Here is a 24684-nt window from a genome sequence, read left to right as displayed (position 1 = left end):
ATACCTAAACGGAGAAGTTTCAACAGTTCGTACAGTGTACCGACGAACCATTCTTTCGTTGGCTCAGAGCAAACTTTTAATTATGCCCTGCAAAAACAAGAAAGCCATAAAAAAAAATGTATTTTTAGAAGAGGCTCCGTCAAATTCCAAATTGAAGTCTACCGACACTGTTTCTGTTTTTGAGCAGTCATAATGTGAACCAAAAAAAAGTGGATCACGTCTCCCATATTAGGCAGTTTTTTCTGCTTCTCATACTTTGACTGGATGGCTGGCTTTAAACAAAATTGTCATCACAAATTAATATTCATGAGTAGAAACGAGAAGAACAACTGTTTTAATCAAAGACAACTGGACAACAATTTCACCCTCTCATTTCCAACAAGCCTCCTTCTACAGTATTAGATTTAGAGGGGGCGGCTGCAATTCCCTCTGCCGTTCAGCAGCTGCCTAATTTTATAAACTATTAAAATGGGACCAAAAAATGACAGAGCAAATTTTATTATGCCCTGCAAAGACCAAAAAGCCACAAAATGCATTATTATTTTAGAAAATAAGCTTATGTTGCTTATGCAGAAAATTAATGATTCGTACAGTCTAGCCACGAACCATTCTTTCGATAATTCAGAACATAATTTTATTACGTCTGCGCAAAGACAAAACAGCCATAAAACGTGTATTTTTAGATGATAGGCATGTATTACATTAACTCCAATGACTTTAGAGGCTCCGTCAATCTCTTCTTACCAGGACCTATTTTATACTGGTATCCTTAGAGTACTTTTTCTAATTTGTGTTTGCCAAAACTGATTGTAATCACCTCACTATTTCCTGTCATATAGGGGGCCTACTTTCATGCAGGAGAGTCCTTAAAATGTGGCCACGAACCATTCTTTCGTTAGCATAGAGCAAACTTTTATTATGCCCTGCAAAGACCAAAAAGCCACAAAATGCTTCTTTTTTTTTAAAGAAAATAAGCATATTTTGTTACTAATGCAGAAAATTATTAATGATTCGTACAGTCTAGCCACGAACCGTTCTTTCGATAATTCAGAATATAATTTTATTACGTCTGTGCAAAGACAAAACCGCTATAAAACGTGTATTTTTAGATGACAGGCATGTGTTTCATTAACTCCAAGGACTATAGAGACTCCGTCAATCTCCAAATTGAAGTTTGACGTTTTTATTTTCGGGTAGCCATGTGCAGCACCAGAAATGCGCTTCAAAGGTTAGATTATGTCTTCTAAATTATTTGCCGAGGCAGCAACCAACTTCCAATTGAGCAAGCAGTGATCAAACTCCTTTCTGTGTGCCGTAGTGTGGTTAGGGTTTGTGACTCATGATCAGAGGGTCAGGCAGGCGCGGATCCAGGGGGGGGGGGGGGGTAACCCCCCCCCCCCTCCCAGTTCTGTCAAAAAAAAATTATCATACACATTCCTAAAAAATAAGTTGAACCCCCCCCGTGACCCCCCCCCCCCCAAAAAAAATTATACTGGTATAATGTCCGCCTGTTAAAAATACGGTACACCATTCTGTAATCTATTGTTAATAATCGTCGAATTTGAACAGCGCCCCCTATTGAAATATGAGTACTGCTATTCGAGTACGAGTACTTTGATGATCGAGTTCAATTTCGACACTAAGTGTCGAGCACGAGTACTTTGATGCACCGAGTACTGCAACACTGAGAACTCAGTGTCATCGCTTAACTCAATAGTTGGGACTGTCTACGAAGTCCATGCAGGTTAGCATCTTCGTAAAGGTACAGGGCTCTTTGGCTGTCTCGATAGCAGTGGCGTATCCAGTGGGGGGCAGGGGGGGCACTTTGCCCCCCCCCCCCCGGCGGACTTTTTTGACATTTTTTTTGTCAGCAATGATTTGAAGTGTTTATAGAGTTTTTCTGACATCAATCCTACTCAACAACCATTACAATGCGCCGTGTAATTGTCCATATAATAATATAGTATACATAATAATGGTAAGTGTTGAAGAGCGCCCCCATTTGGAAGATGGGTACCCCCCCCCCCCCCCCCCCCCTGCTTTTTGATTTTACGGAGGGCAAGTGTCCGGAGAAAAAAACATGTCTACATTTCGGCGCGGATGTGCGGTTGCCCCCCCCCCCCCCCCCCCCCCCCCCCCCTGACATCAAAAGCTGGATACGCTGCTGCTCGATAGCCAAGGCTTATAGGTGCCGCCTCGTTTGCCCTTTTATGGCGCTTAGCCCTTCGGGTTTATGGATGAACAGGGAAGGAGGTGTGTTGAGCCGGGAAACCCGAAATCCAATGGAAGTTGGGTACACCAGTCCGACTCCTGAATGCTTGGTTCATTGGTTGCTGTTTTTCCGTTGTTGTTTTTTTTCTGGAAGTTGATTGGAATAAAGATCAAGTAAACACGAATACGGTATATTAAAACAGACAAGATCGTCTTTATTAATTCAAATACTAATCCAAGCAGCGGTTAACTGTTGTTGACTGTTGAATCACATACCGGTACTTCAAATTACACCAAATACTCGGGTACATTTACATCTATGAGAACCACAGGAACAAAACGGATGCCGTAAGTTCTCTCATGAAGTTGAAGACGATTCACAACTAAAAGAACCAGCTGTTCAAGTCATTAAAGAAGTGAGTATTTTAATTTCGCTGTCTTGCGTGTCATCAAGCATGAACAGCAACCAGACATGTTCCATTAAAGATGGCGAAATGCCATCGTTGGGGTGAGTTTTATTACACAGCAAATGAAGAGCGGAGTAATTGCCGTCTGTACAGATCATTGCACATTTCAATGTGACCTTCAGATGTAGCTCAGAACCCACGATTAGCTTCTTTTATGTTTTCGTTCTTGTGTTTTCTTCCTGCAGCGAACGTTCCCTGTACGGCTGACAGCTACCACTGCATGGGGCAGGGAAGGCGGTGCATCCGGCCCGGTCTTGTCTGTGACGGCACCAAAGACTGCTCTACCGGAGATGATGAATTCTTTTGCCGTAAGTTGTCGGATGTCTGTCGACCATCGTATGTTCCATTACTTTTATGCCATATCAAATTCATGGAAGATTGTACATATATAGCCACTCTGTTGTTGCAAATGTTCCCTTCCTGTCTGTCTATCAAAAACTGCCTGACAAAATGGAGCTTCCCCATCACAGCAAACAAATTAATCAAGTGACTGTTAATTTTAACAGTTAAGAATTCCTTAATATAGCTATGCCTATGCCTCCTGTGAGTGGAGGTGATTGATATGACAGCTGTACCAACCAGTTACCTCTTTTGTCTGTTGATAAAATTTGACTAGTCACAGTGTGATTCACGAATGTATCTGACCGTTTTTACAAAATATGCAAAATTAATGCATGGCAAGGGAATTAAGTGAAAGACATTTTTGATTGTCTGTGACTTATGAAACAATAGGAGGGTTTGAAACAGAGAGAAAGCAAACCGCGATTACCACGGAATGATAACAGATGGAATGATTGTCAAAAAGTGGAATACGAAGGTTCACACAACCTCACCTTAAAATGTACATTTGTGTGTAGTAATCGCGCGAACGACTATCGGGATACAACATTTTGGCCCTCAATAATCGAACCGCGCGAAGGAAATGTAGGGCAGTCTGGTAACCAGTCTCGAGTCGAGTCACAGTGTGTAGTCGAGTCGAGTCGAGTCAAATATAAAGTTCGAGTCAATTCGAGTCACGATTATTTGAACATGTGACCAATAAAAGAGAGAAAGTCGCTAACAGTTAACAAGAAAGTCACTATAACAGTTAACAAGAAGTGAAACGTCGGTCTTAAAGGCTATCTGGTTTCGCTTCGGGTCTAGAACTGTTTTCCTTTGATAAAAGGTCTTGACCCAAAAATAATGAAACCCAGGATTTTGTTATTTATTTCTGAGGTTTTAGGAGCCACCAGCAGACCCAAAAAAATTACAAAAAAATCAGCTGGAATAATTCAATAGGTCCCAAGAAGCAGGTACGCACAAAGAAATCAATTTCAGGGGGTCTGAACCCTCAAAACAAATATGTCTTGGACTGGTCAAAATTGTGTGTGAAACTTTATACCAGTATATGGCCTAGGCCCCCTATAGCCACTCTAAAAAAAAATAACGGTACAAAAAAGGTAAGTAAATAGAGAAAATCTGGGGCAACTCGGTCAGGGGACGACTTGACACAATCATCCCCAGACAGACATTTTCTTTATCGTTTTCGTCCGATAAATCCCACTGAATATCCGAATGATTCATTATTCACCCAAACACATCAGCTACAGAAAGCATACCTTTGAAATAAGTACCTGCTATTGAAAACTGCAAGTGGGAAAATCCTCAATTTTGAGCAAAAAATTCAAGGAACGTGACGGATATATCATCGTATTTATGTTGCAGTGATGTTATGATCGAGCCGAGTCGAGTCACCACAAATTGCGACTCGAGTCGGACTCGAGTCGAGTCATTGACTCGAGTCATTACAACTCTGATCCTCAGAAATGGCAATACAAAGACTCAAGAAAAAGGTTAACGGTATACAAAGGTGTAATACTGGAGTTCTATTAATTAAAAAGGCGTGTTCTTTTTGTTTAAAACGCATTTTTAATCATCCATTTCACCATAATTGGAGGAAATTGTTTTCCGCGTAGTGGTGACCTGTTCTGGGACAACGTGCATGCGCATCGCAACACACAACTTACAGACTGCAGAGCAACCTGACAATTTGACAACCTTATTATTTCATAGTTGGACACAAGAAAACTGGTTAAATATGATGTTGTTTTCTTTACTTTTCCGCAGAGATTCCTGATGACGGTTCCTGCGTGGGACGGACTCTGTGCGCAACCGATAACGCATGCGTCAATATCAGCGCGGTGTGTGATGGGAAGGCTGAATGCCCTGGTGGTGGCGACGAGCTAGGATGCAGTAATATATTTTTTTCGCTCTTGTTTCATTGAATGTGCCAATAGACAAGAGGATCTAATTGTATCGTATCACGAATATCTACGGTCACTCGGGGGATTTAAGAGGGAGGATGGGGCTCATTGTCTTGAGTGGCGTCTCTCCATGGGTTTAAACAACCAACATCTTGTGACTGCACTTCTAATACATTTGTACTCGGTAATACTGAAGGCTTGGTTCTTGATTCTAGACGATTAAGTAATTTCTAACTCTCACTTTGTAGAGAAACAGATAGCAGCAGGTTACATTGTCATTATTGTCTTACTGACTGACCCAGGCGAGCCCTGCCCATTCCAGTGTCGGTGTGGAGGCTACAATCTCGTGTGTTCCAGTGTTCCGTGGGACGAGGCCTCAGCAAGTTGGGTCTCCAGAGACACCGTCAACCTGTGAGTTTCATCACTCACATACAAAACAAATAATTGTAGTAAGTTGCCCGGCCAAGGCAAAGTAAGACCATTCTTACATCCGACATGGACGTTGTGGTTATCTCATTTGGAAAGAAATCAAATAAATGAAGTATGTGGAGTTTATTGCAGGCAGTGAAATAATACTTTCATTGCTCTTTCTCCATTGCAAATTAAAGTATTGAGCTAGGAATCAGTTGTAAAATCATCGTACCCAATTGTCAAATGCTTTTCAATGAGAAATAGCCTCAGAAGAAATTTAATTGATGAACAGTTATTTTAAACGCACATGAAACAAGGGCTATTAATACTAACATCGACGATGAATTTAATTTTGGAGGACATGCAGTTTATTAAGGATGGACTAAATAAACACATAATTATGAAGGGTTTTTGAGAAATGAAATGCATTTTCTTCGATTCCGTCTGCAGCCTCGCCATGAATCTTGGGAAATTTTATTCTAACTTGAGTCAAGTTGATGCCAGTACTACAACTACTACATCACTATCAGTGAAAGACAGCATCCATCTGGACTTTGCTGAGTTCAAACAGCTCAAGATCTTGTGAGTCAGATTCCATTCTCATAAACGTGCTTTCCATACCATACGCAACCTTGATTAAAAAGTTCTCACGTCTGTTTGATTCGGATCAGGTTTCTTTAAATCATCCCATAGGCCTATTGTTGATGCTTACAACCATATGTGCGGTATCTAAATGCACCCGTGACCAACCGTTTTGCACCTTAAGGTAGCCTGGATCCTAAATATCGCAGCTTTCTACTTAAATATATTTTAGCCCTAATTGTACCCCCAACCCTGAAACTAAATTTAATATTTGTATCCCCTACCCTTAACTTTTTTGTATATCCCGACAACTACTTGTATCTCAAACCCATACCTTAACATGGCTCCGGCCTAATTGTTACCTATAATAACCTGTACCTTAACCCTAAAAGTGCCGGTTATTTTGACCAACTCTCAGCCGGGGGGGGGCGGCCCCCCTAAGATCTCAACCATCGAGTGACGAAAAATTTTGAAACTCGGTATATGCATAGATCAACTCATTATAAACATACCCAAGAAATTTCATAACTATAGGTCAAAGAGTTTTGGAATTATGGCTAATTAATTATTCATATGTACGAATGGTAATTCTGCTCTGTGTACACGACGTATATGGGAAAATTCAGTTTTCACGGCGCGTAGCGAAGATTTTTATGCTATTGGTATCAAAAGATGCGCAAGGCTCGAGGCTAAAAAGTCATAACAGCTCGGGTGGCGGAAAAATTTTTTCAAGGCTATCGCGGAAAAAGTCGAGGGGGGGGCGGATTCCGCCCCGGCCCTTTTAGGGATAATATATAGCCCGAGCCCAAACTCTGCACCTTATTGTAGCTCGTGGCCTCATTGTTACCTTTAACATGTACCTTAATATATATGTAGCCCGAGCCTAACCATGTAACTAAATATAGGCTGAACTTTAATTGTATATCCCAAACCCCGTTCCTGACTAACTTTTCCATTTGATTCTTTGTTTCTATTGCGGATCTGGGTCGAGTAATCATACTAAATGTGGTATAATTTTCTCAAATGTATGGACGTAGACGTCAAAATGTGTTTGATGGACAGTATTCCATCACAACCAGTTTTCCCATTGAAAGCGAGAACAATTTTTTTTCGAAATCATTCGTATAATTAAAAGTCAAAATTATTGCTGTTGTGAACGAGTGACAATAGTTTGGAAAACGAAGAACTTTCTTTGTAGAATGCGGATTGGGCGGGCGATGACAAGGAGGAACGGACATGAAAAAGGGGGGAAAAAGCTAGAAACTTAAGCTCAATTAACTAAACACAGGGGCGGATCTAGCTTTCAGGAAAGGAGGTGATAAAAAGGGGGTCTGAGTCGTAAGGCGTCCGGGGGATGCCCTGGACAATTTTGAAATCCACGATGATTCCTAAGGCAAAGCAATAATACATTTAGGAACCTTAGCATTCCACTTATTATTTTTGGCCCCATTTTACTAGTTTTTTTTTTAAACATTAGTCAGCGGTTCCAGCAACCCCCCTCACACACACCCACTCCAACCAAACCCCGCCCGCGAATTATTTTGCGCAAACAACATCGTTTGGGTGGTTGTTGAGCGCCCTCTACGATACTTATATTATACGTACGCAGGTATATAATGCCATGAATTACGATTTGTTGTCGAGCTCTGCGATGGCTCAGCTGGACAAAGTATTGGTTTGAGATCGGAGGGTGTGAGTTAAAAACTACATTTTTCCATTTTTTTCTTTTCTAATTTGCAGCTTTAAAGGATTATTTTTTTAAGGGAAATAAAGTCCGAATTTAATTAGGTTCGAATTCATTTCTTTATTTCTTTTATATATTTTTTTCTTATGTTTTTAGGGAGGTAAAGTCCAAAACCTGATAGCGTACACCACATTTGCTTATGTCCTTTGGGGATTTTTTTTTTTTAAACCTGCCCCCCCCCCTCCCCCTAGATCTAATACTGAAATACGTTGTCAACAAGATGGAGCTTCAAGGCAAAACTGTATACGCCGGTAGGCTTAGTCGATGGATTATGAAAGACCGTGATTTTATTTCGGTGCGCCGCGGCGCACCGACTGGGAATTAAACTAATCACTTAGAAGTCCGTTGGTTTTCCCAGTGGTATTGAATGCATTGATAGATTAGCACTGAAGCCGAGGTTCATTGTGCTGAGCCATTTAAGAACATCGGATCAAGATAGATGATGCGATGGCTTCATCTTTCAAAGTAGTTGATGGGATCGTCTGAAACCGAATAAAGTAGCAGTCTATAAAAAAATAATGTACACGGTCTTTGTTCTAATCTGTGAACTGATCGCGTTATTATCATTATTAGCTCCTTTGTTCAGGCATGACGCGGTAGGTAATGATTAAGAAAAATAAAGTCCCATTTTTGATACAGGGTGGCGTACAAATATTAACTAAGTCATTGGCCGTGCGTGTAAGAGAAGTGTTCAGTCATCGACAGAAGTGTCATTCTTAATCACTATAAATGCCACAAGTTTTTTTGTCTGATTGAAATAAATCTATGGAGTCGTAATAAACCATTGAGATTATTGATAATAACCATTGAATCATGGCTTCTATGTGTGCTGTTTTTTCTCCCACGAACCTCTATTTAATCCATTAATAATACATCCTAATTGTACAGACCAATATCTGTTTTGTCTTGGACAGGACTCTGGTGCAGATTAGAATTGGTCACCTGGACGAGGAGTCTTTTCCTGGCTTGAAATACGTTCACACATTGTAAGTGAAACAGACCAAAATTAGTGGCCATCCAATCATAGTTTACAGTAATAAAAATTGATATTTATATCACATTACTAAAGGTTTTTTTTTTCAATATAATTAAGTATCCTACGATAAAGATGTACCGTTCGTGCAACGTTAGAGTTACTTTTAAACATTGCCTTTTCTTCTAATACAAAGGTTGTTGTCATTTGAATGACAGGTATAGGGGAAACATCGGTACACATTTGGGTATGAAATCATTACTTGTCCAATTTCAAATTATTTGCTGCGAGATAAAAATTCAGTTTTTGCAGGTAGGACTGGTTTGCGCCCCAATTAGCATCGATAATATAGGGTCCGCAAAAACAATCTACTTGCAAAGATGTACAAAGGAAGCCCCCCCCCCCCAAAAAAAATTTTTTTAAGTTTTCCAAAACAAAAAGGGAAAATGAAGTTGTTAGGAAACTGTTGAAATAGGAAAAAATAGAAAATGTTAAAATTCGAAGTGATGGCCTCCAATACCAATTGGCGCTAAATGTAGACAAAAGAAAGACGCAAACGGCTATTATGTTTGACAATCGTCTCTCCGTCTCTGCAGATTAGTCTACAACAATTGGATTACTACAGTTCAGCCCAGAAGTTTCCAAGACATGGCTGCGTTGACAACTTTGTAAGTTATCTTTCCTTTCAAAATGTTACAAAAGAATCTTTCCTCTCATCCTGTATCCAGTGAATTACATGGATGAGTCGAAAAGTCTTTATGTAGAAAACCTCAAAATTCCAAAAGCTCTGTGTTTCGTTTGATTTATCTGTTAGATTTCTGTCCGAAAATGCCATGACTGACCTCCCAGTTGATGTCTTTGCCGGGTTGCGTAATCTTCAGCAACTGTGAGTATTAGGATATTAGTATGGCAGACATGCACCTATATACTGGTGCAAATAGTTAGGGTTCTCAGCAAGCGTAAAAAAGGGGTTGAAAATCGTTGCAAAATATGTTTAAAATGGTCAGGGAAAAACGTTTTGCTACATGTAAAACTGAAAGACTTCAGGGCCAAGTATGGATGGGCTTGTAGGGAATAAAGGCACGATCATAAAACCGTGCCAGCGGAAGGCATCGTATCTCTAAAATGTGGGGTTGTAATCCTTTTCTTTTCAGTTGAAATAATGAATTATCAATTAATCAAGCCAATTAAGCCAGCAAAATAATTTTAAAAGCAACAAATAATGAAAAGAAAACCAAAGCAAACACAAAGCAAAAAAAATACCCAGGCGTATTTGCTGAAGGCCTCTGATTCAACGGTATATTAAAACCAAAACAAACAAACAACCCCCAAAAATGTTGATTTGTTTTAGACTAACTGGCGCTCTATCATAGGCACATAGACAGCTTTCTAATAAGGCACGGTGTTGGACAGCAATCGTCTATTGCAACCAATATTGACAAGAATTGCCATCACTCGTTATGTTGCAGTCATCTTGATGAAAATGTACTGAAGACTTTGCCTGCCGATGTGTTCCTACCGCTAAAGTTGCTGGACATATTGTAAGTCGATTTCATCTTTTGTTCTCTTTGACAATGAGTCACAAAGCGCTAAATATGTTTCCATGTAATCAGATGAATGACATAGGTGCTATTTTGAATTTAATACATGCGTGGATTATGTTACTCGCTTCTCACAAGAGACATTTTGATATAAATTTGCTTTTAACATGCTGCATAAGATTGTTTACAATCTTAAGAATTCATGGTTTTTCAATCCTTTCGGGTAAAAATCCATCCCTAAGTCCCATTCCCGAAAAAGATAAATACATTGTCTCTCATCGTTTCTTGCAAACATTGTGTCACGCGGCGTAGCCAGGGTTCTCACCATAGTGGGGCGAGTGGGGTGTGTTGGATGTTACATTAGGGGGGGGGGGCAATTTCTGTTAAACCCGTTAACCATGGTCACTGGTAGCACCAACAAATTTCCAGTGGGGCCTACTGGCTGGCTCGATTTTTTTGTATAGGGGCGTGCCCCTCACCCCCCTCACCCCCCCCCCCACCCCTCCTTGGCTACGCCGCTGACAGTATGATTGTGTGTAGTTAATAATTTACTTGCCCTCAAAATAATGATTACAAGTAGATTGTTAATTATTAGTTATTAACAGCATTAAAGAAAAAGTTTGAATTGCATGTAGCTATTCGTTCGGGATAGACAGATTCAAACTTCAGCCTACCTTGAGTATATGCCCATGGGCAACAAAAACAATCAAGCACTCGCCAGGAGTAATATTGAGACATTTTTGAGAAGCTAACGCAAGAACAGTTAAGCAGGTGTGTATAGTTCAAGCGAAACATGGGCAAAGGAACAAGGTAACCAATTAGTTATATATTTGAATAAATTCGATAAACATTAGGGCACAAAATAATATTGTCTACACGAAACTCACATTGTCCAAAACAGGACTAAGCAATCTCAAAATGAGCACTCATCATTAACTCCTTCTGAAATGATAATGTTGTTATTAACCGTCAGACCTTGGCTGCGTAACAAGGCATATTTCCCAAACACAGGTTTCACTTGACATGTAATTAATGTCTCCTTTTGTAAAGTGCATGGATTTTTTGAAAGTTCGTTTCTTAAACAGCCGTCTGTGAGACTGTGATATCTAGTGAAGATAGCCTGTCGTTTCCCTCCAAATCTTTCAATTCTCGTTGTTACCAATTGACAGGCATCATATTTCAACAAAGCCAGTAATATTAGCAAGGGTATGCTGCAGAGAATCGCGATATGGCTGCCACTCATCACGGTTTTATCAATTAGCATGAAGTATCCTTGAACAAAAACCCCGTCACTGTCGCCAGGAAGCTATAATTCTCAAATTACTCCGAAATTATTCCAAAGCATCATCAATGAGCCATTGGGTAAAATTACCTGTGCAGCTCATAGACCCATAGGCGACAGTGCTAAAACTATATGCCATGCGACATCTAGTTGACTCCCAGTGAATAATATCACTATTATATGGACCCCTTATTATTAATCACTCAAAATCGTAATTACTTATCCAAAAAAAAATAGTATAAGCGGATTTGTTCATAAAGTGAATTCTTGCGCCGAATACTGTTCTTTCATATTTACAGGAATTTGAAGAAAAATACAATCGAGGCAATTGAATACGGCGCATTTCGGGGTTTACTAAGTTTGAAGCATTTGTAAGTATTTTTTTAATAAGTCTATTTATTATCTATCTTTTTGTTTAATTTACGGTTGCTGACAATGATTTAATGTCAAGAGGGATAAGTGATTCCCCTATCGACCGATATGTGTAAACCTTCATCAGGGTGTGTCCAAGAAATAACCCCAAAGTAATATGTTAGTACATGTATGTTGAAATGATGAAATTGAACAGTGTCAGTGCAGTTGTATCTGAAAGGACGGTTTGTTACAACTGATAATGTAGTAACCAACGGATAATGTATCACCGACCGATAATGTCACACAAATTGACCGATAATGTATCACTAACCGACTACACTATCAGTCAATTGTTGTTACATTATCTGTCTTAACCGATAATGTAACAAATAATGACTGATAGTGTAGTAACATGTACTACAATATCTGTTACATTATCGGTTAGTGATATATTATCGGTCAATTTGTGTGACATTATCGGTCGGTGATACATTATCAGTTGGTTACTACATTATCAGTTGTAACACGGTTTATGAACTTTCCATATCCTACTTCAACGAGACTGCAGGGGTGCAAGTAGAATATCAGGGGACAGCTGGGGAATAAACCACCCTGATGCAAATACACATAAAAGTATGTATACATGGGCGTTGCGGAGGGGGGCAATGGGGGCGCTTGCCCCCCCCCCCCCGAAAAGCACAAAAAGGGGGAAAGAAGTCATATTGCTGTTAATTTTATGGGTTGGGGGACAAATGGCCCACCCCCTTCGAAAAATGATAAATCGAGAATATGCTGGAAAGGTACAGGGATTTCGGGAGGAATGTGCTTTGCCCCCCTCTAGAAACAATCCTGGCTACGCCCACGTGTGTATAGAAGCCCAATCATCATTTTAAGATTGTAATCCATTATATTTGGATTACATGTTTGAAAAAACGCCCTGTAGAAGAGAGGACGGGAACTAGTGAGAGATCCTAGCCTCGGGTTTCTGTGCGCTGTTTCATCAATCACTTTACAACATGGAAGTTACCAACAATGCGCATCCAGTGTTGAGACTTAAGGGTGATCAAAAAAAAAGTGTGCAGGCAGATATCGTTAAATTTCTATAAAAAAAAAATTAAAAAAATTAAAAAAGGATATTATACCTTACATGAGTATTTCATTTTGATGGAGCGTATTGATTAGTGAAAATGTCAAGGAAACCCATTCATGCAGACCAGAGCTGTAACAGATTATAAACGGATACATGTTTTTCAACCATTCCAATGGGAATTGCACATTGCATTGAAAATTCCTCAACCGGCACTCTGCAATGGATTTTTTTAACTGTGTAAATCACATTGGAACGGGTGAAAAACACATTGCCATTTATAATCTGTGGTATCTCCGGTTTGCATGTATGGATTGTCATTATTATTTTCGCTGTGATTATACACAAAAGTACAAACAGTATACTCCGTCAACATCAAACACTGATGCTGGATACTTTTTGAGAAATTTAAAGATGTCTGCTCGCACAACTTTTTATGGTCACCCTGTGTTTAGTGGACGCACCAATTCATATCAACACATTTCCATATCCACCGGCATCGCGCGCGTAAGAATCTCATGCGTAGGAGTACTACTTACTTGGCGATTCCATAAGACTATGCCTCGTCTATTATATAATAATAGGCGATTTATTTTTGTCACAAGGATTGTGTTATTGATTCCAGATTTTTGAGCGAGAACAACATAACGGACCTGATTCCTGGTGTATTTGCACCGCTCGCTTATTTGCAAACACTGTGAGTATTTAAGGGCCGCCAGTTATTTTGGTGCACGACTATTTTAAACAAAAGTGAATGACAAATACCAATCGCTCAGCAATGCCGCAACCACAGCATACCCCCAAAATCAGGTGAAGAATATTTTGTTTTGGATCATGAAGATGTCCTCAACGAAATATGAAAGTATTATAGTTTCAAACGTCAGTTTGAACGCTTTGAGCTAGACGTTGTGGAAAGATGGTGGTGAAGGAGATATCTGAGCGGTGGAAGCACCATGCTTACTGTTCACCGACCCCAATTATTTACCTCCGTATACGTGTTACTTAAATAGGCCATATTTTAGCGAATGAGGACGTATAGTGATTGACGACGCGGGACAGACTTTATCGGAAGGACAGACTTCGCTCCTCCAAACTGCCCTACACCCAGGTCTAGCGTGACAGTTCATTCCTTTAGTTGTATATTGGCGTCGTTACAGCGCCCTCTTTTTTCAGATATGGTAATTAATTCCTCGGCTGGGTGATCATGTCAGCGGTGTATACTAAGATTTGAAGAGCCGGAACGCTTGCATAACAGTGCGGCACATCGCACAGTGAAATTTATAAGAAAATATATTTGGTCACTAGTTTAAATGATTCGGAAGTCAATCCCCTCTGTGTTGCGTTCATCTGTTTTAAAAATATTTGTATCTGGTTCATGGGCAGGCACCTTGACTTGAACAATCTCAGGTTCTTGCGAAATGGCACGTTCAGCGGCCTGCACCGGCTCGAGTACCTGTAAGTATGTGTGACCCGTCTCAACAACATGAGTTTACAAAGCTGATTTCTTTTCAGAGATTGAGAAACCGGTATTAATTAGGTTCATTTTCCCAGTTAGTTTAACACTTAGATCACACGAATTCCCCTGAACGATACTTTAATTTCGTTCCAGAACATCTCGAGCTCAATTCTTAATTTCAAACTCAAATAGCCACCAATTTGTAACATTCTACTTCGTCCTAATTTCGGTAAATTCGTTTCAATTGGCGATCGGCGTTGCATTGAAAATGCAAGTATTTTTTTGTTGGTAATTCATTTTAGCGCTTTGCTCATTTAAATTTAGACGGTGCATTCTTTGCATTTTATAGCCAATGAAGGCCTATACAATATCTGGGTATCTCTGCGTTTTCTTGTCACTCGTTTCTGAGACTCGATCGTGGAAAGGATGGCAGACAATACTTTTCTTCAATTCAACAAGAACTTCCCAAAACGAAATGCTTCATTCACAAATTACAGTGGACCAAATATGAAATATATTGGTGTAAATTCAAATCAGAATTAACAATGGAGCCCATCAACTTTCTGGAACGAAATTGAATTATCTTTCCATTGAATTTAAATGATGCAACTTTTTCAAGAAAATGGGAAACCTCTATCTAAGAAGAAAGCCGCTGCATAGAAGTCTATAGTTAGCTCAATATCCATTCTTGTCGCAGCCCCCTCCATACGCACTATATAATCACCTGATGCATGGTAACGATAGGTACAATCATTCATCTATTGTCCAGCAGAAATTTTCAAGAAATGAAAATACCGTGACGATATGTAACAGTTGTTTTGAGCATAAATGTGATGAATTCCTTATTTGTTGGTAGCGATCTGTCAGAAAATCCCATCACTATCATTGAGAAAGGTGCTTTCACCGGCCTGTCAAGAATATACGAGTTCTACATGTAAGTTGAACTTTAGAAATAAAATCAGTATGAATGAAATGCCATTTTTATAAGTTTGGTTTCAAAAGTACTGTTTGTTTGCTGTTTATAGTCCTTTTTCAAATTTCATTTCCGAATATTTTTTGGCCAAATTAAACAATGTATACACCCTAACAAATGAATTGGACATCGATTATTGATGAAAACATGGACAATAGAACATACATTTAGAATGCCTTTATTGTCCCTTAAATTGCTTATTTTTTGTCTTGCTATATTTATTGTAGGGTTTTGATGGAGGCAGGGATTTCTGATCTGCAGCGTGAGATGTTTGAGGGGTTAGAGTCACTGAACTCTTTGTAAGTACACCGTCCACTGTTTTTATTGATAGTGCTGCTGTAGTCGAAGTATTCCTGAAATCCCTAATGACAGATCACGGTTTACGTATTGTTACGGACCCATTGCATTGAACAACCATCTCGTGCATCATCCGATTACTGTTCCAAAGTATCAATTACGAATGGGTACTCACGATTTTGATATGTAATCCCTTCCTGAAGATTGGCTGCTCTGCCTTCAAAGAAATAATGCAGGAATATACCTGCCTGGTATACTTGCCTTAATGGGATTGTCTTAGTTTGGCGCTGAAACGTTTGATTCCTTTTATTTTAACTTTCTTTTGATTTAGTTCAGCCGATGATCATCGGTTCTGCTGTCTTCTCAATGTCAGTACAGAGTGCCACACCCCACCATCACCTTTCGCCACCTGTGAGGGCCTACTCCGCCGTACAGTACTGCGCATGTTTATGTGGATCCTTGGTCTCAGCGCCGTGGTGGGCAATATCTTTGTCATCTTCTGGCGGTACAAGCAGAGACACAAGGAGCCTCACAACTGGGTCCAGATTTTCCTGATCCTGAACCTCGCCGTGTCTGACCTACTGATGGGTGTTTACATGGTCATGATCGGCAGTGCAGACGTACACTTCGGTCAGGACTACTTTCTATACGCTGTACAGTGGCGTTCAGCCCCACTGTGTAAGCTAGCTGGCGTTATATCAGTGATGTCCAGTGAGGCTTCCACTCTTATCATCACCGTTATCAGTCTGGACAGGTGCTTCTGTATTGTTTTTCCCTACGGCAGCCTTAGGTTGCGCGTCAGGTCTGCACGGATCACTGTAGCAATCATATGGGCAGTGTCAGCCTTTTTCAGCCTCCTTCCGAATGTCATCGAGAAATACGTGCCCGGGTTTTACGGCCTTTCCGATGTATGCGTGGGACTGCCACTGGCCACCAAGTCAGACTACAAGGCATCCTGGCATGAAACAGACAATCTGACCTTCACGTTTGTCTTCGATGAAATGGACGAGAAGACGCCAGCCTCTTATTACGCAATCTTTCTCTTCATTGTCGTCAGCCTCGTCTGTTTCGTCATTATCACGGCTTGCTACGTCGCCATTTTTGTATCCGTCAAACGCTCCTCCAAGGGCGCCACCAGGAGGCGGGATCGTGACGAAGAGGTCAAAATGGCGATCAAGATGGCGTTAATCGTGGGCACTAATTTTTCCTGCTGGATGCCTATCATAATCATGGGCCTGTTGTCACAGACTGGAGCCGTGACGATTCCGGTAAAGACATACGCCTGGACTATGGTATTTGTCCTTCCCATCAACTCTTCCATAAACCCCTATCTGTACACCATATCGACTCTATTGACCCAGCGATACCAGCGTCTCAAACGGTCTAATGAGAGCTCGCAGACAGCCCCTCTTACTAGTGGTGGCTGCAACCACAGTACTCGGCGCACGTCCCTTACTGCGGTAGCAACATCGACTAATGTAGACAGCACAGCACAAAACATTCCAATGATTAACAGAAAATAGGCCGTGCACTGTACAGCAGCTGACTGACAACCTTTGCAGAACTGTCGTACATGTCGAGAAAAGGTGTTTGTTGGTTGGCTCTTCAGCGCTTCGCTACCAGCGCTTCGGTGAGGCGAATCAACAAGCGGCAGAAGGAGCGGAGTCTCGACCCCAGGATCACGAAGGCTAGGAAGAAGATGAGGACTGCGTACGACGCCTTCGTCATCAACATGGGTGGCGACGGTTGCACAAGGAGTTGTAAAACGGAAGAAAGAGGAGCTTCGCGGGGTCTGTGTCAGTGGCGTAGCCAGGAATTTTTCAGTGGGGGCCCATGGAGGGGGACCAGCATGTTACGAGGGGGCACCAAGGGTGGACCCAACAACAACATTTCCCACCAAATTTCCAGGCCAATGCAAGTGCTGCAATGATTCGAAAAGCGGGGCGTTGGGGGCTGGACCTCTTTTGAGGGCGCTTTCGCCGCTTTCATTTCTTTTCATGAAGCCGTGGCAGTTCAGGGAAGTCAAATAGTGTTCGTTTTGATAACTCAAACATACTTTAAAAAGGCACTTCCATGGCAAGCGGGATATTTCAGATGTTTTGTGGGGCAATTGGGAAGCACTGATAATTTGTGTGGGAGGCACATGTGTGCTTTTGGAAGAGGAGGAGCTGGCTCGAAAAATTGTTGATGTAGAAGAGGGGCACTTCAATTAGAGGCAGTGGCAGAGCTGGGAGCTCATCAACGTCGTCTGTGGCCGAAGGTCGTTCTAGTCAAGTAGAAAGTGTGCAGAAGAGTTCACACACTTAAAGAAATCTCCTTGGTAACACAACTGAAGATTCGGACGAAAATGAACCGATGGCCCCTGTCTGTTATGACCTCCCCATACACGATGTTTCCTTCACCGTGGATGAGTACAAAAAGGCCAAAACTTGCAGCTAAACTCCAAAAAGACAAAGCTGGCGTTTAACACTGAAAACACCACCGTTGCTGCTAAGGACGGGTGGTTGTCAAGGTAGGACTTTAAGTACCTCGGCGCTGCATGGAATGAAGAAGGTGTGGAAGTCAAAGATGTGCGATGACCTCAAACGACGTCTTTTCGTTTTGACGGTTGAGTCTGTGTTGCCGTATCAAGCAGAGACGTGGATGTTCACTGCACATGCAACGGAATACGCTGGACGGGGTGCACGTGCCCGCCTGTTGCGGTTGGCCTTCGACGGGTCCTGGCAGGATCACGTGCGAAACCTGTACGCCGGCCTGCCAACAGTGCCTGTCTGCAAAGGTCCGGGAGAGAAGAATGGGGCTGGCGGGTCACTTTGTCAGACACCCAGAGCTTGCCTCAAGACAAACGATCTTGTGGGAGCCACTAGTACAGGAATGGGACGTCACACCTACATCCACGTGCTGCGGCGAGACACAGGACTAGACTACGTGAATATCATAGGACGGTCATGCTAAACAGGGAGGAGTGGAGACGTCGGATCTGGGGAGCCCGAGTTGGCGTAGGCTGAGGCCGACACGCCCTCACATCGCATGGACAACCACAAATTGAGGGAGCCATTGATGAGACTTGCAGTCCATTGCTTTTACGGGACCATCTCGGGATAATGTAGAAAAGTCACGAGCCAATGTGTTTGGCCGGTGTTTATCTCCGGTTTCAGTAGTATGAAACGACTAAGCATATTTCTTTTCCCCCTGGACTTGATGGTAGTCCATCGAGATTACTCCCCAGCTATTGCCGGTATCCATTTATACTCCTGGGTGGAGAGAGGCAAGTGGGGGTGAAGTGGCTTGCCCAAGGACACAACATATGGCCAGCAGCTGGATTCGAACCCCTGACCCTTTGATCATGAGTCACAAACCCTAACCACTTTAGACAACACTCCCTCTCGGGATAATGCGGTCAGAAAAAATAGCCTTGACCGATTCTTATGGCTGTGTATCACACCAGTCATCAACACAACATGCATGGGTTCAGTCTGAATTAAAATAATCCACAACACGCATGCAGAATATTCATAAGCAATTATGAAGAGATCTGTAAGCAGAGATGTTAGAGAAGAGATGTTTCGACATTCCCTTTTGAACATCAAATTCTGTTTGTGTATTGATTATAAAACTTTTGCTATCTCAGTCCTTTAATAATCGGTCATTTGACCTTAAGGGAGGTTTCAAGTCGTGGAGCAGAGTCACTGGTGGAAGTACGTCACGCATGCGTTGTTCATTCGGACAAATATGGCGGTCGGACAGCAGAAATCTCAAGTGGACTTAAAAGTTGACTTTTGAAGTCAAAAGGTAATAATTTATTGAGTTCATTGCGACTTTTGAGGCTATAATTTCAGCCCAACTTTTGAAGTTTTGTAATTGACTAAAAAGCGGTAAATCTCAAAGTAAGACCCAATCGGAAACGGGCGTTTTGTCAGTGGCTACGGCCACGGCCAAGGGCGTCACGTGAGGATCGTGATGGCACGCGGTTGAGCCCGTCTGTCGTGACTGACTCGTCTGCCTTTACCCGTGTCGGCCCGGGTGATGACATTTTTCATAATGCAATGTACATATATTGCAAAAAACATATGAATGTTTAAAAGGAAAAAATGAAAACGTCCTAATCATTCCGTATGCTTAGAGGTTACGCAAACATTCAAGGACAAAACTGCCGAAATACTATGAAATACTGTACTTGATTGGCATACATGTACTCATTAATAAATAATAAAGATCAAGCATCCTGTGAAATTATTGGACCTTAATACCGTCATTTTCAACAATAGAGGAATTACTATCTTTTCTCGCGATGGTTAGCCTGGGCAAAACAACCTAAGAGATAAAAACAAAACAAAATGTCCCGAGTGACTGAATTTATAGTGTAGTTTGCAATCCGAGAATGAGAATTATTTTCCCGAGTGACACACTGGGATTACACCACACGAGGATGCAACTTATGCAAGTCAAATTGTATTGAACATTTAGAACGAAATGGCTTTCAAGGGAACCTTCTTTGCATCCATGGGCGTAAATACCCCCACTTGTTGGCCAGGGGCGGATGGTCCTCTAATCTCCCCCCCCCCCCCCTCCCCCCCCCCCCACCACCGATATTTAAATGGTAAGACAAAAAATGCTGAAGTTAAATTTTCAACGGTCAGAACCTTTTTAGTAATGTTGGAAACGGAGAACAAACATTACAAAACCTTACTAGGCACTGTTTATAATTATGCAAGGGTACGCAGACAACGTGTGCATGTGTATCATGAACAGCGCCCCCTAGTGTCTCATTTGTGGTCCCCCTCCCCTTCCCATCTCCCGCCACCGCCATCTCCCCCCCCCCCCGAACCCCCCCCCCCCCCCCCCCCCCCACCACCACCACCACCACCACCACCCCCTCGAAATTCAGCGGCCGGTCAATACTATTGTTTCCCCGTTGGTCAGTCCCCATCCTCCCCACTCGCCGACACGTACTTACGCCACTGTTTGCGTCCAGAAAATGCAGATGAATGGTCACTGTTTTCCCGAAAAGTATTATCTATTGATCTATTGATCCCAAATTTGGACAGTTAAGTTTAAATAACCTGTTTCACATTTATTGTACCGTTGTTCCTTGAATCGGAAAATATATATATATATATAGGCCCTATATATTTTTTTGGCGAACGGTGTCCCTTACCTTTAAATACAACCTTTCATGTGTTAATGTTATACAGTATACGATACTTTACTTGGGAACATTGTAAGATGTACGTGTGTGTCTGGAATACGTGTATACTGCTTTGGGTACTGCAGTGCAGTGGCAGGGTCATGGATCGAATTGGTCAACGGCGACGGAATGTAGGGGGGAAAGTATGGTCAAATGTGTCTGATGTCAGAAAAAAAGTCCGGAGTTTCTTTTATAATATTGCATTCAACATTGCAGGTTCACAATGTTGTTTCCTGGCCCTTTCAACGGGGGGTTTATTCAATTCACTATGATACAACACGTCACATCTTCCACAAAACAATCTCGAAAGTGTCAATTAAAATCACATTTAATCCATTATTATAATCAGTGCTAAACTAAAGCGTACAAACAATCTCTGCGCATTAACTAAATGGGATCGATCACGGGATTGTTAATATTAAGCGAATTAAGGGTGATTCACGTTAATCCTGTTTAGCTGATAAATTAATCGTAGATTTACATTAATCGTGGATTGGCATCAATAAAGGCAAACAGGAATCACCTGCCAGTTTGCATGTCATAGAAACCCCTGATCCGGTTATATAGGGAGTAAGGAACTGTTGGTATCATGGAAGATGTCCATTGCAGTATAAGAAATTGCCAGAGTTGTAACGAGTCACTGATTTTTGTGACTCGAGTCGAGTCGAGTCATTTTAAAGAAGTGAATCGAGTCGAGTCGAGTCATTAGGTCAAGACGGTCGAGTCGAGTCGAGTCGAGTCACAGTGTGTAGTCGAGTCGAGTCGAGTCGAGTCAAGTATTTAGCTCGAGTCAATTCGAGTCACAAATATTTGAGCACTATACAATAAATAAACACAAGAGAGAAAGTCATTTTTTGGCTTTTTAAATTTTACATTCGGGCTACTACATGTGGCGACACCACATTTGCCTCTTAATGAAAATAAAAAGGGGTTGCCAGCTGATCGTCATTCAACTAATGGGACACTGATCAAACCACGTACCGGTATGCATATGTATACATTATTCGTGAACATTCTAACGTGACGTGAACAAAAACCGCGGCACCGGCGTAAGTCATTGCAAATATTTTTCGCAAAGTTTTGCTTTTATTTTTGGGACTCGAGTCTCATTAGCCTTCCTCGAGTTGAGTCGAGTCATTCTGATGAGGGACTCGAGTCGAGTCGAGTCATTTACCCTGAGGGACTCGAGTCGAGTCGAGTCGAGTGACTCGAGTCGGACTCGAGTCGAGTCGTTGACTCGAGTCATTACAACTCTGGAAATTGCTTTAGAAACCCTTCCGGTCTGCGTTTATATAGCTTGAATTTACAAACTGACGGTAAGGCCAAGGGGAAAAAAAACATTTTGTTTAGCGTTCTGCTTTTTGGAAAAAAAAGAAGGAGGAGGCCTTTTTTTCCCTTCCAAAATGGCCGCCCGACCGGGCTTTTTTTTCAAGATGGCCGCCAGCTTTTTTTTAAATGGCCGCCACTTGGACTCTGGAATGACAAACCAGCTTTATATGGGCTAGATGCAACAGACAAAGAGGCCAGAACGATGTCACTGTTTAAAATTTATCATTTTTTGTTCATGTTTCCAAAAAAAAAGAAAACAAAAAAGAGGCGGCCCCCAAAAAGGAAGCCGGCGGGGACGCCAAACATGTTGTTTTTTTTTTATTTGAACAAATAGCAGGGAATTAGTTCAATCTGCCATTATACAGGGTGAGTAAAAAAGAACACCCAATGGAAGGAGCACTTTTTTGATGAAGTTCTGCATGTAGCACTTTTAAAATCTAGCTAGATATGAAAGCCCAATTAATGAGCTTTATTTTGGTACAAGAATCATTCAAATCACTTGTGCACTTTTCAAGTTACAGAATTTTAAACACAAAAACCGTTTTAAAGTTCTGTCCACGGATCACAAAAAAGTAAGCGTTCTCATCCGTTGACAGAAGTTTAAAACCTAAAAAGTACATGAGTGATTTGAATGATTCTGGTACTAAAAGAAAGCTTTTTATTTGAGCTATCATATCCTAGATTTTGAAAGTGCTACATGCAGAAGTTCATTAAAACAAATGATCCTGACGTTTGGGTTTGCTTTATTTTTTGAGTCACCCTGTACACACATAAATTAAGCTTATGCAGTGAAAGTAAAGACAGTGAATCAATTACCTACTGTAGCAAGGGATTTCTCTCTAAAGACAATAATTATTTCGGAGATTAAGTCCAATTCTTTTGGAATTCTCTAAGACGTGTGTCTCTATTGTTCTGTGAATTAATGAGCCAAATACAATGGACCCTGTCCTAGTTACACAGACTCCATTTCTAAAAACAGGTGGCGCGCTTTACACATACCTGATTTCATACACACCAAAATAATCAATCGAATGGCAGTTTGAAAACCTCTGCCCACTATTTGTGATGAAAACACAACGTTTCATGGTGACATTTCTTAAAATTAACGCAAAATATTAATTTATACGCTAAGTTTTATTGAACATCATTACACTGTACTGGAGTCCATTATATATTGAACTAACACTTATTCATAAATGACGATAAGTTAAAAAAAAAAACGGAAGATTTTTACCTGTAAAAGCGAACGTTTTGCAGGGCAGCGGCAAAAGAGACAGCACGCTGGGAAATAGCGTCACCGCTTTGTGATGCTGTCACCGCGCTTCGTTGCGTACACCATCGAATGAATTAGTGAAATTCGGCACCTGTCTGGGCGTGGCTTCCTTTATAGGTAACACTCCAAATAACGTGCACACAATCTGCCAATGTCATTGGCTTACACTTAGCCGTCACATGTTCGCTGTAGCCAATCAGAATTTAGCATCAGTAACAGCAGGTGTATAGAGCTCGAAGATTTCACTTATATAAAGTCAGTACGACGCGCCTGCTATCATTGTCGTCGCCAAATTAGCAAGGAATTCTACTGATAACTAGTGTCGCCTCTTCAAATCAACTATATCACCATGAATATGATGTGGAGGCTCCAAGTCTTACTTTGGCTGTTAATACTGTGCGAACCCATTCATGCAGGTGAGTCCTAAAAGAGGAGATGGAAACACGCTCATATTGGCTAGGCTTGATGATCAATGTTGCTTGATATCCAGCCTCGTGGAACGGAGCGTATTTATCTTTGCACATCAGCCTCAAGTTTTCTTTTATTTGTGTCCTTGAAAAGTTAATGTATCCAATAGACGGGTGTATTTTTTAATCTCGTATTGCAGAGGCTCTCTTTTTTATAGAAACCTTTTTGTTTATGTCAATGTGTGCTTGTTTGTTTGATTCCTTCTGATCATTTTAGTTGTGTAAAAGATTGGTTCCTTAGCTCACACAAGAAACATTTGATTAATAACTGTGGAACAACTTGCTCCATATGGTACCTTATAAATGGCATCCCATAAAATGCATATTACGTACATAAAAACGTCATCGTGTGATATCAGGCCCAACACTACAATTCTGGCCGAATTTCGCTGGGCCCCCGGCCCCCGGTCAATGTTGTCTCTCATTGCGCGGCGTGTGCCCCATCAACTGGAGAGAACAACATTGACCGGGGGAGCGGGGGAGTGGGTGACCATAACCCCTAAGGTTTTTTCCAAGTGTCCCAACCATTTTGGCCGGGATTGTAGTTCCATCTAGTCTTACAAACATGGCGCAAAAAATGGAAGCAACAAGCGCAAAAAAATGGAAGAAACGTTTTGAAAAGAAACGCGTGTGATTGAAAAGACGACATCGCTCCAACGGCTCGATTTATGTGCCCCGGAACCACTCGCTTGTGTTGCGGGTGTCTCAAAGGGTTTGCTGTGTTATTTTATTTATAAATGATTGCCCTCTAACGCTGCCTCAGCGCAGAAGGTCAATATGTCGCTCAGCGTACTAGATTTAACAGA

General features: G+C 41.4%; 1 protein-coding gene across 1 annotated transcript; it reads left to right on the top strand.

Moving 5' to 3' along the window:
• The first annotated feature begins 2697 nt into the window (after window positions 1–2697).
• Window positions 2698–17803, top strand: LOC119725493 (G-protein coupled receptor GRL101-like). The gene is made up of 15 exons (XM_038196898.1): window positions 2698–2719; window positions 2801–2986; window positions 4785–4910; window positions 5224–5332; window positions 5783–5914; window positions 8573–8644; window positions 9228–9299; window positions 9446–9517; window positions 10101–10172; window positions 11754–11825; window positions 13521–13592; window positions 14279–14350; window positions 15208–15285; window positions 15552–15623; window positions 15953–17803. The coding sequence occupies exons 1-15, from the start codon at window positions 2698–2700 to the stop codon at window positions 17142–17144; spliced, it is 2421 nt and encodes an 806-aa protein (XP_038052826.1). The 3' UTR covers window positions 17145–17803.
• The last annotated feature ends 6881 nt before the right edge of the window (window positions 17804–24684 follow it).

The sequence above is a fragment of the Patiria miniata genome, unplaced genomic scaffold, assembly GCF_015706575.1.
Source record: "Patiria miniata isolate m_02_andy unplaced genomic scaffold, ASM1570657v1 HiC_scaffold_19, whole genome shotgun sequence".
Taxonomy (NCBI): domain Eukaryota; kingdom Metazoa; phylum Echinodermata; class Asteroidea; order Valvatida; family Asterinidae; genus Patiria; species Patiria miniata.
Note: the sequence above shows the minus strand (reverse complement) of the source record. Positions and strands in the feature narration are given on the sequence as shown.

Excerpts from the sequence above, each read along its gene's own strand:
- LOC119725493 (XM_038196898.1), top strand. The coding sequence starts at position 2,698 with ATGGCGAAATGCCATCGTTGGG. Across the intron at positions 4,911-5,223 it reads TGGCGACGAGCTAGGATGCA|GCGAGCCCTGCCCATTCCAG; the intron begins GTAATATATTTT and ends TGACTGACCCAG. Across the intron at positions 9,518-10,100 it reads TTGCGTAATCTTCAGCAACT|TCATCTTGATGAAAATGTAC; the intron begins GTGAGTATTAGG and ends GTTATGTTGCAG.